Source organism: Suncus etruscus, chromosome 11, assembly GCF_024139225.1.
Source record: "Suncus etruscus isolate mSunEtr1 chromosome 11, mSunEtr1.pri.cur, whole genome shotgun sequence".
NCBI lineage: Eukaryota > Metazoa > Chordata > Mammalia > Eulipotyphla > Soricidae > Suncus > Suncus etruscus.
This window is the reverse complement of record NC_064858.1, coordinates 101,527,195-101,546,538: the sequence shown is the minus strand read 5'-3', so window position 1 is coordinate 101,546,538 and position 19,344 is coordinate 101,527,195. Positions and strand designations below refer to the sequence as shown.

Sequence of the window (19,344 nt, the reverse complement as noted above, 5' to 3'; positions counted from 1 at the left end):
GGACCAACAGTAGTTTGAATCCCGGCATCCAATATGGTCCCCTGTGCCTGCCAGGAATGATTTCTGAGCTGAGAGCCAGGAGTAAACCCTAAGCGCTAGGTGTGACCCAAACCCCTCCCCCCCAAAAAAAATTTTTAAGACGAGATATACCCTTAATAAATCCAAACTTGGGGGACCGGAGAGATAGCATGGAGATAGGGCATTTGCCTTGCATGCAGAAAGTCAGTGGTTTGAATCCCGGCATCCCATATGGTCCCATATGGTCCCCCAAGCCCTGATCAGGAGCGATCTCTGAGCAGAGCCAGGAGTAACCCGAGTGTCCTGGGTGTGACCCAAAAACCAAACAAAAAAATTGGGCCGGAGTGATAGCACACCAGTAAGGCATTTGCCTTGCATGTGGCCAATCCAGGACAGACCTTGGTTGGATCCCCGGCGTCCCATATAGTCCCCCCCAAACCTGCCAAAAGCGAGTTCTGAATGGAGAGCCAGTAGTAACTCTTGAGTGTCACTGGGTGTGGCCCAAAGAGAAAAGAAAAACCCAAACTTGTAGCTGAAGAAGTCGATCAAAGAGCTTGACTAAAGGCTTTAAATGACAGGCCCAGATTTGAGCCCCAACACCAAGTGGTGTTGTCCTACACACACCCCCAAAGTACCGCAAGGAACAATGGCAGTTTCAGAAGTACTGCCAGATGTGACCCAGAACAAAACAAACAAAAATTCCAATTAGTCACCATGTCTACATTCAGTCAGCTCCACAAACTCACCGTTCCAAAGAGATGTATACCAAGAAGTGAAAAATTATGGATACACAGGCCATACAGTGGAATGATGGCAGTCTTTTGTTTTTCGTTGGTTTTCGGGCCACGCCCGTGATATCAGCTCAGGGGTTATTCCTGGCTATGCGCTCAGAAATCGCCCCTGGCTTGGGGACCACATGGAACGCTGGGGGATCAAACTGCGGGTCCGTCCTAGGTCAGCGCGTTCAAGGCAAACGTCGTATCGCTTGCACCACAACGCTGGCCCTAAAACATGGCAATCTTGGGAGGTGAGAGTGAGCCAAGTCCTAGCCCTGCGGTCACACCCACAACTGCCTCTTCACTAATGGTCCAGTTTCACTTCTCTAGGGCTCTCAGCAGAAATACCAATCTGATCAAGACTCCAGGTATGCTTGTAGTTGGGCTAATATCTCCAGGTCTTTTCTTTATTAGGGGGGAGTCACACACAGCAGTGCTCAGGGGTTACTCCTGGCTTTACGCTCAGAAATCGCTCCTGGCAGGCTCGGGAGACCATATGGGATGCCGGGATTCGAACCACTGTCCTTCTGTATGCAAGGCAAATGCCTTACCTCCATGCTATCTCTCCGGCCCTCCAGGTCTTTTCTGGAGTGAGTGTGTGGGGGGGGCACCCTCCACCCACGCCTTCTCAGACTACAGAAAGAAAACCTGGCCGCCAAAAACACTCCCAACAAAAGCTGCATATCAGCAACAGTGCTTGGAACTCCAGCCACAACTCCATCTTATTTTTAAATACTATTATTCCCATTGGAACACAACAATTTAGACACCAATGTGTATCTGAAGCCAGATGTTCAGAAAGAAAAGAATGATTAACAACAAGAGCTTACTAAACCTTCTGAGCATCTCAACTCACTGCAAGACATAGTAATTTTCACAAATTTTCTTGTTGCTTTATTTTTTTTTGTTGCTGTATTTTGTTATTGTTTTTAATAAGTCCACTCTCTTGGAAACTAATGAATTATTATCAACTATGTAATACATGGTCTTTAAATAAAGTTATTTATATTTTAAAAATATCCAACTAGCACGGCAATATCTTATTATAGTTACATACAAGTAAAGAGATTCTTGGGGACGGAGTGATAGCACAGCGGTAGAAAGTTTGCCTTGCTTGCTGTCAAATTTGGACAGACCTGGGTTCAATCCCAGCATCCCATATGGTATCCCAAGCCTGTCAGAAGCAATTTCTGAGTGCAGAACCAGGAGTAGCCCCTGAATGCCATTGGGTGTGGCCCAAAAACCAAAATAATCTTTTTAAAAAGCATATAGATTCTTCAATAAATATTTAAGGTTACATCAGACAGCCTTTAGTAGTAGAAATATAAATGCCCCTTAAAATTGGTTGGCATCCAGGCTAAAGAGGTGGCTCAGCAGGCTGGATCATATGCTCTGCATTCAGGAAGACTGGATTTCATCCATGGCATCAAATGGTCCCTCCCAAGTGCCACTAGGGTGCAATGCCTGAGCACTGAGTTGGGAACAGTCCTTGAGTGCTACTGAGTGTGGCCCCAAAACAAAAGAATTTGGACTAGGAGAGATAGCACATGATTTTCATGCTCAGACTTGATCTCTAGCACCATTTGGTCCCTCAACCACCACTAGTAGTGTGACCATTCTGCACCACTAGATGTGGCCCCAAACTAAAAGAAAATAAAAACATAAAAATTTAGTTAAAACCCTTGGAAACACCAAATAGTCTATCCCCAAAAAGGTTCACTGTCTTACTCAAAAGCCTTAGGCTAAAACAAAAGTAAATTTTATAATATAGAATGAAGAATTCTAGATACATGAAAAGATCAAAATAGGGACGAATTAAAATGTAATTTTATATCATAATTAAAACTATTTTTGTAAATAATTATTTCAGCTTTTATGTTAAGTTATATACTATGGCATATAATATTTGTAGGAAGATAACAACAACATGTTGTAAAGCAATTCATAAAAATTGAGTCAGGGCTGAAGTGATGGGATAGCAGGATAAGCCACTTGCCTTGTACACAGCTTATCTATGTTCAATCTTCAGCATCCCATATGGTCCTATAGCTAACCAGGAGTAGTTCCTGTGCACAGAGCCACAAGTAACCCCTGGGCACCACTGGGTGTGGCCCCAAACCAAAAAAAAAAAAAAACAAACCAGCAAAATCCCCTAAGTCCTATAAAATCCAAGACTAGTAAACAAGCAGAAAATTAAAAAGTATCCTAAGCTAAAGTAAAACTTACCTCAATTATTTTAGTAATCTCAACAGTTCAAGCTTCTAACTCAATTTACTGGATGTAGCTATTCTAAAAACTCCATCCCTGCTCTCCCTTTCTTCCTCTCATCATTTTTTGAGTTGTAAAGACCAACCTAGGCTTGATTTGGGACCCACCTAGGTTTAATTAAGAACACTTTTTTTTTAGGTTTTTGGACCACACTCAACAGTGCTCGGGGGTTACTCCTTGCTCTGTGCTCAGAAATCACTCCTGGCAGGCTCGGGGGACAATGTGGGATTCTGGGAATCGAACCCAGGTCTGTCCTGGGGTGGCCTCGTGCAAGGCAAAGACCCTACCGCTGTGCTATCTCTCCAGTCCCCTCAGTAAGAACCCTAAACTAAGTCAACCCTGACACTCAGGTGAATTATCTTTGTTCTGTTAACTTTAGCTAATAAAATATAGCAGGGAAGTACAGGGGAAGCTGGCTCAGTTTGATCCAAGAGGCTGCTCAACTCTCTGGCCCTATGTTCTATCTCCCTTGAACTGTATTTTGTATTGTGCAACCCATACATTCCAGGGTCAGAACAAATATGATGAAATGCTAACAGCCCCCACAACTGGAGTCTGATTAAAAATCTAATACCGTTATTATCACTTTCACATAAAACACATGTTAAGAGGGCTAGGCATAGAGTTTCATCTATAGAGAATTTTCCTAGCCTGTATAAGGCTCTAGGTCAGGGATCTCAAACTCAATTGACCTGGGGGCCGCAGGAGGCAAAGTCGGGGTGATCCTTGAGTGCAAAGTCAGTAGTAAGCCTTGAACATCGGGGGGTGTGACCCAAACAACTAAAACAATACAAAACAAAACAAAATAAAAAAAGATTCCTCTAGGGCAGGGTCACAAAATATTTTATGGAGGGCTCCAAACGGCCCGCAGGCTGCAAGTTTGAGACCCCTGCCTAAGTTCAAGTCCACAAGTGCCAGATAAAAATTTAGGCTATTCGGAGGTTGTGGGGGCTAACAGTTTGAATTAACACTTGACAGAATGTACTCTAAACTTACCAAATACTTTAAACTTAACAAAAAAACTTTGTGGTAGATATTACATTATGTATAGGAAAATAACTCCGAAAATGCCACAGTCCTAAAGAACAAGGACATCAAGATGTTCTAAGCAATTTCCTGAACAGCAGGAAATGAAAGGCTGGAGATGCTGAGTCTTTGATCATTTCACATTTTTTTTCCTGAATAGGCTTACTCATTATTAACTGATGAAAGATAACACGCAATATTAAAAACTAAAATCTAATGGTTGTACTGCCATGAGAGTCAGTTAAGAAAGAAGTTCATTTGGTTCTCTAGTTTTTAGAGGAAAAATCCATTTCAGAACAACTACATAACTTATTTTAATTTATTACCACCAATTGTAAAAAGTTGCTTTACTGAGTCAAGTAACTATATTCTCTAAGGCAGCACTGTTCCCAATTTCATACTAGTGAAAAATGTTTTCAGTTACAAAGGGGCCATACTTCTTTCTCAATTCCACTACTCATTCAAAGGTCCATGGATATTTTGTTCTGAAAAACTAGCATCCTATTTCTAAGTATAATTTAACTAAAAACACTAATTCAACTTCAAATTTATTTTAATGGTATGTACAGAAGTTAACAAATTACAATTAAAACGGAATCAGTTATGTTAGTTCTACATAACTTAAAATCATGCAACACTGCATGGTAAAAACAGCTTCGTTCATATACAAAAAGATGTTTGAGACTCATGACAGTTATCTAGAAATTTCTGACATAAGCCTTTTCGCACATGTTTTTTAAAAAATGTGAAGACCTGATTAATCAGTTAATGCATTATTAAGAAAGATAATAAACATTATTAGTAAAGTGAGGTTACAAGCAATTAATTTTAAAATTACACCAGGTACAGGGTTGGATGTCGTCTCATGAAATAAACATTCGTTAAGAAAATAGTTCTGAAAAAAATTTCATATTGAAGTTATGTATTCATTTCATCAAATCAGGTTATATAAACCAATACTCAAGTTTATTAAGTTAAAGAAAATATGCCTATCCTTTCTTATACTCATAAATAAGTAACTATAGAGTCTTTATATACAATTGAAGAAAATTTCAAGGTAAAAAATATACTGCCAATCCACTTACTATGGTTGAAATAGTTCTTTATCTACACATTAAATTGCATTGATGAAAATGTCCAAATTTAATTCACATTCCAACGCATAAATATTTAAGCGAAGTATTGTTGTAAACAACAGAGAAAACATATTCTTTTAGATCATTACTGGGTAACAATCTACTTTTCAGCTTAGACTGCTATATAGAAAGATTCAATATTTAACCAAATTCAAAACCCACTAAACTAATAGTAAACAAAGTGAATGTTTTTCAAAGTGCATAATTTCCAACTCATCCACTTGTGTTTTTTTTTTAATCCAATTCCAGTTCATTAGCAAGAAAATAAAATGTACATGGCTATAAAAATACTAAGGAATGTTATTGAAAAGGAAAGGCTATTTGGTAGAAGTAACTACAAAAATAATTAGTTTAAATCTTTGTAAAGCTTTAATGCAAGAACATCGGTACACTTTCCATAAACTTTAGAGCATGATCAATACCAAGATTTTAAATATCCACCTTTCAAAATCTGAAAGAGTTCCAACAAAGTGTCTCTTAAAAAACTAAGCAAGAATGATCATGCTGGTGTTAATCTGCTGACATTTGGGGACACTGATATCTGTGTTGGGGTGTCGTCGCTGGCTCTACCGGAAGCATGGACAGGCAAGGAGTTACTCTGAAATGGTGATGTAGGACAAGGAGCCATGCCAGCATTCTCATCTTCACCAACATCTGAATCTGGTGTTGTCACTTCACTGTCCTGAAGTCCCAGAATCTCACAAACTGCTTGTGGCAATTCCTGAATATTAAAAACCAAACACAGAAACACATTTGTTGACTATAGAGAAAAAGTAATCACAAAATACCACTTCTACTTAAAACAATGATTCAACATATGCGAATCTATCAACATAATTCATCATGTCAATAAAAAAAATAAAATATCAATAGAGGCACAGAAGCATATGAAAGATCTAGCACTCATTCATGATAAAAATTCTGAATGAAATGAAAATTAGGGGCCAGCAAGGTGGCGCTAGAGATAAGGTGTCTGCCTTGCAAGCACTAGCCAAGGAAGGACCACGGTTCAATCCCCCGGCATCCCATATGGTCCCCCCAAGCCAGGGCCTATTTCTGAGCGCTTAGCCAGGAGTAACCCCTGACCATCAAACAGGTGTGGTCAAAAAAAAAAAAAAAAAAAAGAAATGAAAATTAAACAAACTTTCCTCAAAATAGCCAAAGCCATTCACAATTAAGGTTGCCCACTTGGGCATCCAGACAGGAAGGGAAGTTAACCTTATCACTATTTACAAATGAGATGATACCATATTTAGAAAGTCCCAACGTCTCTACAAAAAAGCTTCTAAAAACAATTGATTTGTATAGTAAAGTGGCAGGCTACAAAATTAATACTCAAAATGCATAGTTTTCCTATATGAAAAGGGGAGAAATCACTTAGCTACTAATCATCTAATAAGGAGTTAATATCAAAGATAAATAAAACACTGGTAGAACTTAGGGAGAAAAAAATCAAAACATGGGAAGACATGAACAGAAACTTCCTCAAAGAAGAAATAAAAACTGTCAAAAGACACATGAAAGAATGCTCTGAATCTCTAATCAGGGAAATGCAAATCAAAACAGAGGAGAAAAATATTAAATAATCCGTTCATGGTTGTGACTCAGGAAATCAAATACTTCAGAATTAGGGCCTGGAGAGATAGCACAGTGGCGTTTGCCTTGCAAGCAGCCGATCCAGGACCAAAGGTGGTTGGTTCGAAATTGGTGTCCCATATGGTCCCCCGTGCCTGCCAGGAGCTATTTCTGAGCAGACAGCCAGGAGTAACCGCTGAGCACCGCCAGGTGTGGCCCAAAAAAAAAAAAAAAAAAAGAATTAACTATTAACTAAAGAGGTGAAAGACCTATACAAAGATTACAAAACATTACTTTAATAAATAAAAAAGGACATGAAAAATGGAAACACATCCCCTGCTTATGGATTGGGAGGAATGGCAATGCAGATTCAATGCAGCTCTTATAATACTCATGACAATTTTCAAAGAAATAGAACAAATACTCCTGAAATTCACATGGAACAATAAATCCCCCAACAGCTAAAGCAATTTTTAAGGAAAAGAAAGTGGGAGATATCACTTTCCCCAATTTCAAGCTGCATTACAAACAGGAGTAATGAAAACAGCATGGTATTGTAATAAAAACAGACCGTCAGATCAATGGAATAGAGTTGCATAGCCTGAAACAGACCCTCAGGTATATGATCAGTTCATATTTGACAAAATAACAAAATTAATAATGTGGAGCACAAAAGTCTCTTCAACAGTACTGGGAAAATTTGTCATCTACCTGCAAACAAAAGTGAACACAAACCTCTTTTTAACATCATGCAGAAAAGTCAAGTAAGAATGGATTAAATCAGACCTTAATATCAGACCTGGATTAATAAAGCATATAAAATTAAATACAGGCAGAACTTTTCATGACACTGAAGCTAAAGATATCTTCAGATAGAACATCACTGACAAAGCAAGTTGAAGCAAAGATAAACAAATGGAACTACATTAAATTAGGAAGTTTCTGCAGCTCACAAAAAAAAAAAAAAAAAACAAGGGACAGGATACAAAAACAGTTCATAGAATGGGAGAAATCACTTAGCCACTAATCATCTGATAAGGAATTAATATCAAAGATATATAAAACTCTGGTAGAACTTAGGAAGAAAAAAAATCAAAACATGGAAAGAGATGAACAGAAATTTCCTCAAAGAAGAAATAAAAAGTGTCAAAAGACACATGAAAAGAATGCTCTGAATTACTAATCATCAGGGAAATGCAAATCAAAACAATGAAGCACATTCTCACACTACAAAGACTGGCACACACACATCAGAAAGAATAACCAGTACTGGTATGAATGCAGGAAGAATGGAACTCTCATTCACTGTTGGTGGGAATCTTTCTGGAAAACAATATAGACATTCCTCAAAAATCTAGGAATTGAAGCTTCTACTTATGACTCAGGAACTCCACTTCTTGGAATATAACTCATACGACCCCCCTCAAAAAAATATGGAGAAAAAACATTTGTTCCTTGCAGCACTATCTACAATAGCCAAAATCTGGAAACAACTCAAATGTCCAATGACTAGATAAAGAAACTATGGTACATATACATGATCAAAAATTACTCTGCTCTAAGAGAAGATAAGATAAAGTCGTGCAACTTGCTACCACGTGGAAGGACTTGGTATGTACCATGCTGAGTGAAGTTGGTCAGAGAAATTCCAACACAGAATTATCTCTCTCATGTGGGATAGAGAGAATCATAATGGTGGTATAATGAATACCCAAAGAAATGGAAAAGATGGGAAGTGAAATTCAGTTGGAAACATGCCACTTTGAGGGGGCTGGGGACAGGATAGAGAGGGGTAACAGCTATAGTAGAAAGAAATGATGGCCGGGAGGAGAAGGTGGTGCTGAAAGACGGTAACATGTTATGTATCGAAGTATCAACAACAGCACTGCAAACCACAGTGCAAACACACACAATGATGCTCTTGTAGAAGAAGGCAAATGGGAGTGGAAGGGGAACACAGTCGGAGGGAAGTGCACACCGATGAAGGGATTGGTGTTGAAACGTAAAACCGAATAATGAATTTTTAATTTCATGGTGACTAATAACTGAAAAATATATATGCCCCCAAAGGACACTCAATTCAATTAACTCAGTAAAACTCAAGGGAAAAGCAAATAAACTCATTAAAAAAAATAGACTTGCCTAATAGACTCTTCCTCCAAAGAAGACATACTAATGGCCAAATGAGAAAGAACAGATTATCGTTTATTACCACGTAAACAAAAATCAAAACGATGAGACATCACTTTACATCACTGAGACTAGTCTATGTTTAAAGGCCAGAAGCAGCAAATGATAGTAATGCAAAATGGAATTTATTACTCAGCTTTAGGAAAAGATAACAGCTTAGCCCTTTTGCTACAATCCGGGGGTCTCAAACTCAATTTACCTGGGGGGCACAGGAGGCAAATTCGGGGTGATCCTTGAGTGCAAAGTCAGTAGTAAGCCTTGAACATTGGGGGTGTGACCCAAACAACTAAAACAAAACAAAACAAAACAAAAAAGATTCCTCTAGGGCAGACCCACAGAACGTTGTATGGAGGGCCGTTTGCGTTCCGCGGGCCGCAAGTTTGAGACCCCAGAATTCTAGACAGACCTGGAAAATGTTGTGCTAAGTACTTTAAGTCAGAAGTTGAAAAAAATACTGTATAATCCCACTCACGTCGTACATAAAGATATAAGGGAATAAGACAGTGTGATTAAAAACAATAACTGGGACTTAAGACATAGACTCTGACCATAGAATTAAGGTTACCAAGGACAGGATAAGGATGCTGGGGCTGGGAGCGCAGTGAATGGACCAACAAATGGTGAGACTTGGGTGTCAGATGCATTGTGGTAGGTAGCAATGTGTCCCTAAAATATAAGTATTTCTATTTTAAAAGCTAATGTCACCTAAATTAGAAATGATTCCCTGAGCACCAACTGGTATGATCTCCAAAACATAAGAATCAAAGGCTGGAGAGATAGCAAATACAGCAGGCAGGGAGTTTGCCTTGCACGCAGTCAGCCAGGTTCAATTCCTAAAACCCCATCTTCTGAGCCACAGTCCCACCAGGAGTCATCCCTGAGCGCAGAGCCAAGAGCAAGCCCTGAACACAAGACGGAGAGTCCCCAAAACAAAACAGAAACAAAAAATAGAATGTATATGCCAAATTATAACAAAAGTATAATGATTTGTCTTGAATTCATTTGACAATGCATCCCATTTGTCTTGTTCTTATGAAACTATTAAGAACTTGACTGATACAAACAGAAAAACAGACTAAAAATATGAATTATTTCGGATTAGCATCTGTCTTTATCTGAGAATAGTACATTTTAATTTTCAGGTTCTATTCTGGATTCATTAATCCAATTGTGTAATTTATCAATGCTTAGTTAAATCTCTGCACTCAGGTTGTTGCAAATGTTTTCATTATTTTTGCCATTTTGCCTTATGCTTCCTATCTCACATAATTAATCAATGGTTTTCAATTAAGGTCTGTAATTTTTAATTTACTGTGGTAAACAAAATGCTAGCCAAGACTTTGCATCAATCTGATACCCAATAAAGCTGCCATTTATTTTAATACTAAAAAGAAAAATTCTTGACTTTATTCCACCAAAACCATGCAAAAAATGTTGCAATTATTTAAAAGACCATATACCTTGCATCTTGCCATCTGTAGAGAAATTGCCTCTGCCTTGCACAGCACATCTTCCACATCAATTTTCATGGACAATTCATTGATATGCTAAAATGAGTAAAATAAAATGATAGCCAAAACAGAAAGCTCTACTATATCCTAGTACATAAACAATTTATTGCCAATTATGTTCCCCTGCTGATAAAAATCCTTTACAAAATGTCTACATACTATAAATAAAAGAAAATTCAAAGTTTTAAAAGTAGGAAATTACTCATAAGCTTATGGCACATTAAGTGTATCAGCTGTTTAAAAATTAGAAGTAAAAGAAAATATTTTTTTTAGGAAGGAAGTACATTTGTTGAGCCTCCTTTTCTTAAATGGTCAGTTAAAAATAAATGGCCAACTGTTATACTATACTGGCAGGCCAGGGGGCAAAGAGTGGTGGTATAGGATGTACTCTGAGAACACTGGTAAAGGGAGGTCGACACTGATTATGGGATTGGTCGATTCATTGTATGGCTGAAATCCAACTATGAAGGACTTTGTAAATCACAATGGTTTCAATAAAATAAAATTTAAAAAAAATAAAGGGGCCAGAGAGATAGCATGGAGGTAAGGGATTTGCCTTTCATGCAGAAGGATGGTGGTTCAAATCCAGTTCAAATCCCGGCATCCCATATGGTCCCCTGTGCCTGGCAGGGGTGATTTCTGAGCATACAGCCAGAAGTAACCCTTGAGCGCTGCTGGGTTTGTCCCAAAAACAAAAACAAAACAAAAAAAATAAAGAAATTGGGGCCAGAGAGATAGCATGAAGGTAGGGCAATTGCCTTGCATGCAGAAGGACAGTGGTTCGAATCCCAGCATCACATATGGTCCCCCGAGCCTGCCAGGAGCGACTTCTAAGTGTAGAGCCAGGAGTAACCCCTGAGCGCTGCTGGGTATGACCCAAAAACCAAAAAAAAAAAAAAAAAAAAAAAGAGAAAGAAACTGAGCAAAGGAGGAAAAAGACGGATGTGAAATAATTGGGGAATAGGACTTCAGGGTACTCAGGTGCATTGGTGATGCTAAGGAAGGACAGAAGTAAAAATACCCAAACCACAGTGTCAACAACAATGAAATCATGAAACCCGTACTTGAACAACCAAATTTAAAAAGGTGCCTGTTAAGATGGCAGGCTGGGGCAGGAATTCTAGGATGGATTCCGGGAACACTGGTGGAGGGACTAGTGTTGAAACGTTGCATTTAGTCTAAAACTTAACTATGAGTAGCTCTGTAAATCACAATGCTTTAAATAAAAATATTTAATTTTTAATGACTGTCATTCACAGAGTCAGTGCACACTATATTACTTGTATGTTTCTCAAAGGAAATAATTCATGTTACTCAAATGAAGTTCCAAGGAAATAACAAACTGAGCTTAAGAGTCAAGTTATTCTTAAAATCTAAATTTAAAAAGTTACCTTAAGTATTTCATTAAAGCCATAATGCTTTTCCATTATTTGTTGCTTTTCTGACTCCAAAATAGCACAACAAATAAGAAGATGGAAATTCTTACATGGCAATTCAGTCCACATTACCTACCAAAGGAAAAGAACAAGTATTAACACAATTAAGCAACTAGTAAACCATCTCCATTCTAAATATTCTCCTCAGAATCAATGCTAAACTTAGATCGACTGCTATACAAAGATGTCACCTGGATGAAGCAGTCTATTAATAAGGAAATGAGGGTAGGGAAGAGAAACCTTACCTTTATCTACAAAGCAACTAATATCAACTTGGGGGGGGGGCCACACCCAGTGGTGCTCAGGGGTTACTCCTGGCTCTGCAGGAATCAAACCGAGGTCCGTCCTGGGTCAGCCATTTGCAAGGCAAACGCCCTACCGCTGTGCTATTGCTCCAGCCCCAACTAGTATCAATTTTAACATTAAGCGAGCCTGATGAACTGATCAGTATGGCCTGTTGGTAACCACAGCAAGCAAATCATTGGGCCTAAGCAATATCATCATAAACGGTATTAAGCTGTCACAGCAATAAGTTCTAAGGTGCACAGCCAAAACTCTTTGAAATTGATGGCCTAATGGTATTTTATTTCCTTACTTTCTGTTTTTCACTTTTATATCATCTACAATCTCTCGGAGCAAAAAAGTTAAGCCCCCAGAAGGCAAAGAGATGCAATTATATATAGTACATTAAAAAAAAAAAACCCAGACCTGCATCCTCAACATCATTTTATATGTATTATCTATAACTCAGATAACTAACTATATGTCGCTAAATTGTGCCCACAATGGCATCGATTATCCAAAATTTACATCTCAACAGCAAAAATATTTGACTAATAATTTAATTTCCCCCCAAGGTATAGCTAAAACAAAATGGTCCATACAAAAAACTATTGTGAAAGTATTTTAGGGTACCTGAATTTTTTCACTTCTTTGATCAGAGCAAAGTAAATGTAATAGTTTTCAAGCTAAATTCTTTTTTTTAAAGTTTTTTTTAAGTTTAATTGTAATGCAATTAATTAAGGGTTTCATTAAAATCTCCCAATTTAGTTAGCAAATAAAAAGTAAGTTACTCTAGATATGCACTGAGAATATTTTCCAGCTCATCCTTTTAAAACAAGTTGAGAGACAAAATTTATAAAACTAACATATTTAAAATATGATTCTGTGCTTAGATCAGAGTGATAGCACAGTAGTAGGGCATTTTCCTTGCACGCTGCTGCTCGGGACCCACCCACGTTCAATCCCTAGCATCCCAGATGGTACCCTGAGTTTGCCAGGAGCCCAGAGTAACCCCCCCGCCTAACTGCCACCAGGTGTGGTCCCTACCCCCCAAAAAATAAAATAAAAATAAAATAAAATAAAATGATTCTGAGTCAAGAACATTTGAATTTCAGGAGAGCCATGTATATATAGTTCTAATGGTAGAGCACATGATTGCACTGTAAGTCTCTGGGCTCCGTGTCATGTACTAGATGGTCCCTGACCACTGCGAGTTGTGATGTGGGTGGTCCGTAAGCAGCACCAGAAGTTCCAAACAAAGTGGACTTCAATTCCAGTTTCAAAAAGGGAAAGTGATTCTTCACAAAGCAATGATCCTTAAAGCAGCATAAAGCCTTAAAGGCTAAGACAGCTGCCAAAATACAGGAATCAATTTCTGACTGTATAAACCTCAGAGGGCAACGGGAGATCAAATGGATTTTTCCCCATTCTATCCTTGGGAGAATTTCTGTAATACCAAATTTGTATAATGATAAGATAATGATAAATGATTATGCCAGTAGTCTATTGTGAAAGCATAGTGAGATCTCATAAAATTAATAAATATCTAAGAATAATTCTTGTTTTCCATCAAGAGTTGCCCTAGATGAAAGATGAAGAAAAGGATATAGAACAAAAACTATGATTGTGATTATCTGAAAGAAAAGGACCTTGAATGATGATCAAAGCTGATTTCAGCTTTATCTTTAATTTTCTTCTTTAGAACAACAAGAAATAAATGTAAAAAATGTTTACATATGTCAAGTACTTATGGTAGGATATTTATTTTATACTTAGTAATTTGCTGACTCAAGTGAGCTTGCTTCCATCTCAACTCGAAGTGGCATCTCAACTTTTATCAATTTCTATCATCATTTCTTTGAACTTTGTAACAGAACATGGTCTCACATCAAGGCAAGCCTTTCATGAAAGAAGGACAATAGCAAGTATCTAAAGGGGTTTCCAAGTAAAAGATGGTATGGTAATAATATCCAGACACAATAGAGATAAGGCCAGGAGAACAAGTCTATGGCAGAAAGCCTGCAACAAAAAACCAGGATGACAGTTAGGGTCCACTACGACAGTGATAATTGGAACTGATCAATGCAAACAAAGGCATCGTGCTGAAAGGGAATAAAGTGATATATATGGTATCCCTTCATTAACAATAGTGAAAATACTGTCAAAAAGGAGACGAAGGATGGTGGGGGGGGGGGAGAGGAGAGAGAGAGGGAGGGAGGGAGAGAGAGAGAATGAGAGGAGAGAGAGAGAATGAGAGGAGAGAGAGAGAGAGGAGAGAGAGAGAGAGAGAGAGAGAGAGAGAGAGAGAGAGAGAGAGAGAGAGAGAGAGAGAGAGAGATTTTTAAAGGGCTTTCAACTGCCAGTCTGCAGGTGGAAGAATATGGAAAATCAGTGGCATGAAGCCTCACTTTTTAAAACTATGGGCCGCAACTACATATGGGATAGTCTTAATTAACAATGTGGGAGCTGCAAAAATTCTGGCAACAGTATGTTTTTGCTTATGCAGTGTCCAAATATTCATTCAGGATCAACCATGGTGTTTTAGAGGTGTTTCTGGCAACACCTATCCATCCTGCATTTCTTAGACAGAAAAGAGCAAACGGAAAGAAGTTTAAAAAGCCTCTAGTTCGGGCCCGGAGAGATAGCACAGCGGCGTTTGCCTTGCAAGCAGCCGATCCAGGACCTAAGGTGGTTGGTTCGAATCCCGGTGTCCCATATGGTCCCCTGTGCCTGCCAGGAGCTATTTCTGAGCAGACAGACAGGAGTAACCCCTGAGCACCGCCAGGTGTGGCCCAAAAAACGAAAAACAACAACAAAAAAAGCCTCTAGTTATGAAAGTATTAAGAGAAATTTACTGGTTCCAACTCTCATATGGATTGTGATATATAAAAACATAATCCAGGGGCCTGTGAGGTGGCACTAGAGGTAAGGTGTCTGCCTTGCAAGCGCTAGCCAAGGAAGGACCATGGTTCGATCCCCCAGCGTCCCATATGGTCCCCCCAAGCCAGGGGGCAATTTCTGAGCGCTTAGTCAGGAGTAACCCCTGAGCATCAAACGGGTGTGGCCCCCCAAAAAAACAAAACCAGCAAACAAACAAAATAAAAACGCAATCCAAATACTAAAGACAATTAGCTCAAGATCATTGTTTACAGAAAAAACAAAACTTGAGATTTCAGGAAAAGGCCAACTTTAGGAATCTGTTATGTTACATTTTTATTAAGTTTCACTCCACAAGCAATTTTAATTTGCACAATAATTAAAAAACTTACCTCCCATAATCGAAGAATATCTAGAAAACTAAATTCCCTTTTAAATCTGATTAAAAGCCATCTGAAGCAAAAGTAAAGGTATCCAGAATCCTGAGATTCTATATAAAAAAAGAAAAAAAATACATGGTTTCTACTTATACTAATTTATCTTAGAACACAGTGACTGTTTCATCTCTGAATTTCCTAGGCATCTCAAGCTATTAAAAATCATATTCATCACTATGGCTTTATAGTATAATTTCAGGTTAGGTAAAGAGATGCCACCCAGCTTTTTGTTTTTCAGTATGTGTTTGGCTATCCCGGGTTTTTTGTGGTTCCAGATGAATTTTATGATTGATTGTTCTAAGTCTTTAAAAAATGATGTCTGAATTTGGATAGGGATTGCATTAAATCTAAATAGAAGTTTAGGTAAGATAGTCATTTTGACTACTGTGAAAGATATGTAATCGACTTCAATCAAAATAAAAATTATTATTAAAAAATCATATTTAAAGCCAGAGCAATAGTACAATGGGTCAGGTATTTGCCTGCATACACCTGACTCAGGTTCAACTGATCCCAAGCATCCAATCGTTGAACACAGAGCCAGGAGTAGGCCCTGAGCAATGCCTAGAATGAACTAAAAATGAAACCCAAAAAGTATGTATTTGCTAGCCTTCTACTAATTCAAGAAAACTAGTCAAATCCGTAGGCTAACTTCTTTCAAGAAAATCGTCAATAGCAGCAAAGAACTGATTTTATGAATACACCAATCTTTAAAGAAGATTTACACAAAGATAATTTGGTACCATTCTTTTTTGTTCTAAACAACATGCCCATGCAACCGAATAACTACATATTTAAAATAATTCTTTGCACTTTTCCTTATATTGCCTCCAATTTGCTGGTTAACTTATGATATATCATACCTACCTAAGTAACTGCAAAATCCACTGTCCAACAGCCGAAGTAAAGTACTTAGCTGAATTAGTTGTGTCTTCATGCCTTGCATTTGTTCTTCAAAATTCTGATGCTTTAAAAAAAAATAAATATAACCACACAATACACAATTTATGTGAAAGTACATAATCATTAATAACTAAATATATATTGAAGAAAAATTTATCGAAGAACAAATATTTGCTATGTTTAAAAAAACTAATTTACAGATAAATGATAGTAAAGAAGGTAGGGCGACCGCCTTACATGTAGCCAACCTAGGTTCAATTCCCAGCATTCCATATGGTCCCCCATCATAGCTAGGAGTAATTCCTGAGTGAATTAGCCAGGAATAAACCCTGCATATCATAAAGTGTGGAACCTGTCAAAAATTTTTTCTAAAACTAAGCAAAAAGTTAAAGGAGGCCGGAGCAATAGCACAATGGGTAAGGAGTTTGCCTTGCATGTATGTGGCTGACCTGGGACAAACCCAGGTTCAAACCCTTACATCCCATATGGTCCCCCATGAGGTGATTTCTGAACACAGAGCCAGGAGTAACCCCAGAGCGTCCCTGGGTGTGCCCCCCCCCAAAAAAAGTTAAAGGAACAATAAAGAGAAAGGGAAAGACTCCTTGGTCTCGGGCCCGGAGAGATAGCACAGCGGCGTTTGCCTTGCAAGCAGCCTATCCTGGACCTAAGGTGGTTGGTTCGAATCCCGGTGTCCCATATGGTCCCCCGTGCCTGCCAGGAGCTATTTCTGAGCAGACAGCCAGGAGTAACCCCTGAGCACCGCTGGGTGTGGCCCAAAAACCAAAAAAAAAAAAAAAAGACTCCTTGGTCTCAAACTAAGGATTAAATTTTCTTCTCATTCATTTTAGATAAAGAATGCAAAAATAAGGGGCCGGCGAGGTGGCGCTAGAGGTAAGGTGTCTGCCTTGCAAACGCTAGCCAAGGAAAGGACCACGGTTCGATCCCCCGGCGTCCCATATGGTCCCCACAAGCCAGGGGCAATTTCTGAGCGCATAGCCAGGAGTAACCCCTGAGCATATAATGGGTGTGGCCCGAAAAACCAAAAAAAAAAAAATAGAATGCAAAAATAGCATAACTTAATATCTATGTCAAATAAGAGACAAAAAAAGCACACATTAGGAAATACTTTTATCAAATCAATTCATTCATATTTCTTTTATCAAATGAAATTACCTATATACTCGAGTATAAATCAAGTTTTCGGCACAAAATTTGTGCCGAAAACCCAGACTCAGCTTATACTCGGGTCACACAGGTTATTTGATTCAGTGCACACAGCTGGGTTGAAGAGGTAGGCAGCTGAACTGAACTGGATGCCACTGAACCTCTTTGTATGACCAACAGCAGTGATGATGACAATGTCTATGCTGATACCCTCACATCAGAGACAGCTGAAGCTCTGTTTGGACATACAGCTGAGGAGGAGGAGGAATCCAGTTTGGAAGGAATTTAACCTTTGAGTTTTAGCTTGATTATCTGTGAAGCTATGGTTTTCTGCACTTTAAAGTTTTAAAGTTATTGTTGCTAGTTTAATTTTTCTTTAGCAATAAATATTGAAAATTATTTAACCAGGGCCGGGAAGATGGCACTAGAGGTAAGGTGTCTGCCTTGCAAGTGCTAGCGTAGGACAGACCGCGGTTCGATCCCTGGCGTCCCATATGGTCCCCCTAAGCTAGGGGCGATTTCTGAGCGCATAGCCAGGAGTAACCCCTGAGCGTCAAACAGGTGTGGCCCAAAAACCAAAAAAAAAAAAAAAAAATCATTTAACCACTGATTCCTCAATTACTGTAATTATTTTGAGTATATATTTTTATTTTTGAAATTTACCAGTAGCTGCTGCATTTTCCACCTCGGCTTATACTCAAGTAACTAAATTTTCCCGATTTTTGGGTAAAATTAGGGGGGTCAGCTTATACGAGTATATATGGGAACTTTAATTCTAGTCTGTATCCATTTCAACTTTAAGGATTACTTTTCAATTTTATGACAATGGAGTTTCTATAAAGTCAAAACTGTTTTAATTGCAATAAGACATTATGAACATTTTGTACTTTAAATTCTCCCACAAGTGTAAGCTATATGATATGTGATGCTAAAGTAGACTGAATAGAGGCACAGATAGAAAAATCCAGCTGTCTTCTATTAAAAAATAAACATTAAGGAAAATGGAAAATGGAAAACAATATTGCTCTTGCTCAGTAAATTAAATTTTCATCTTAGAAGTTACTGTTCATTAAAAAAAAGATTACATGCATTCATAGCTAACAAGTTTATTACTGTTTTAAAAAGAATTAATATTGATACATTTCTCAGTACTAATTATATCATAAAAAACCATAGATAAACTCACATAAACAAAAAACCTGCTTTTAATAAATATATATTTTGTATGTTTAAATAGTAAATATTTAAAAAATATTCAAAGGTGTAAATGGGGCCCTGCAACCATAAGTTGAAAAAAATATTATGATTTATAAGCTTTAAATAATCTTCAAAGTTGAATAAATTCAGTGAATTGGAATGGGAGATCACCATAACAATCATTTTGAAAATTTCTGAGGTCTAGATGGTGGGCTGTAACCCTAACACTTTTGAAACTCTTTTTTTTTTTTTTTTTTTTTTTTTTTTTGGTTTTTGGGCCACACCCAGCGGTGCTCAGGGGTTACTCCCGGCTGTCTGCTCAGAAATAGCTCCTGGCAGGCACGGGGGACCATATGGGACACCGGGATTCGAACCAATCACCTTTGGTCCAGGATAGGCTGCTTGCAAGGCAAATGCAACGCCGCTGTGCTATCTCTCCAGGCCCACTTTTGAAACTCTTAAGAAACAAGATATTCTCCCTAACAGTTGATTTCAGTCTGAGAACTAAGAGTGTTTTATTAGAAGTAAATATCAAATTAAAGATCATA

General features: G+C 38.2%; 1 protein-coding gene across 1 annotated transcript in view; it reads right to left on the bottom strand.

Moving 5' to 3' along the window:
- Positions 1-4,879: 4,879 nt before the first annotated feature.
- The window catches only part of TBC1D15 (TBC1 domain family member 15), a 76,292-nt gene continuing 61,827 nt past the window's right edge, over positions 4,880-19,344 (bottom strand). Inside the window, exons 13-17 of the mRNA XM_049782747.1 lie at positions 16,400-16,499; positions 15,488-15,585; positions 11,892-12,008; positions 10,450-10,536; positions 4,880-5,945 (exon numbers count right to left, since the gene is read on the bottom strand). Coding sequence (XP_049638704.1) covers positions 5,724-5,945; positions 10,450-10,536; positions 11,892-12,008; positions 15,488-15,585; positions 16,400-16,499 — 624 coding nt within the window. The 3' untranslated portion in view covers positions 4,880-5,723. The remainder of the gene's footprint in view (positions 5,946-10,449; positions 10,537-11,891; positions 12,009-15,487; positions 15,586-16,399; positions 16,500-19,344) is intronic.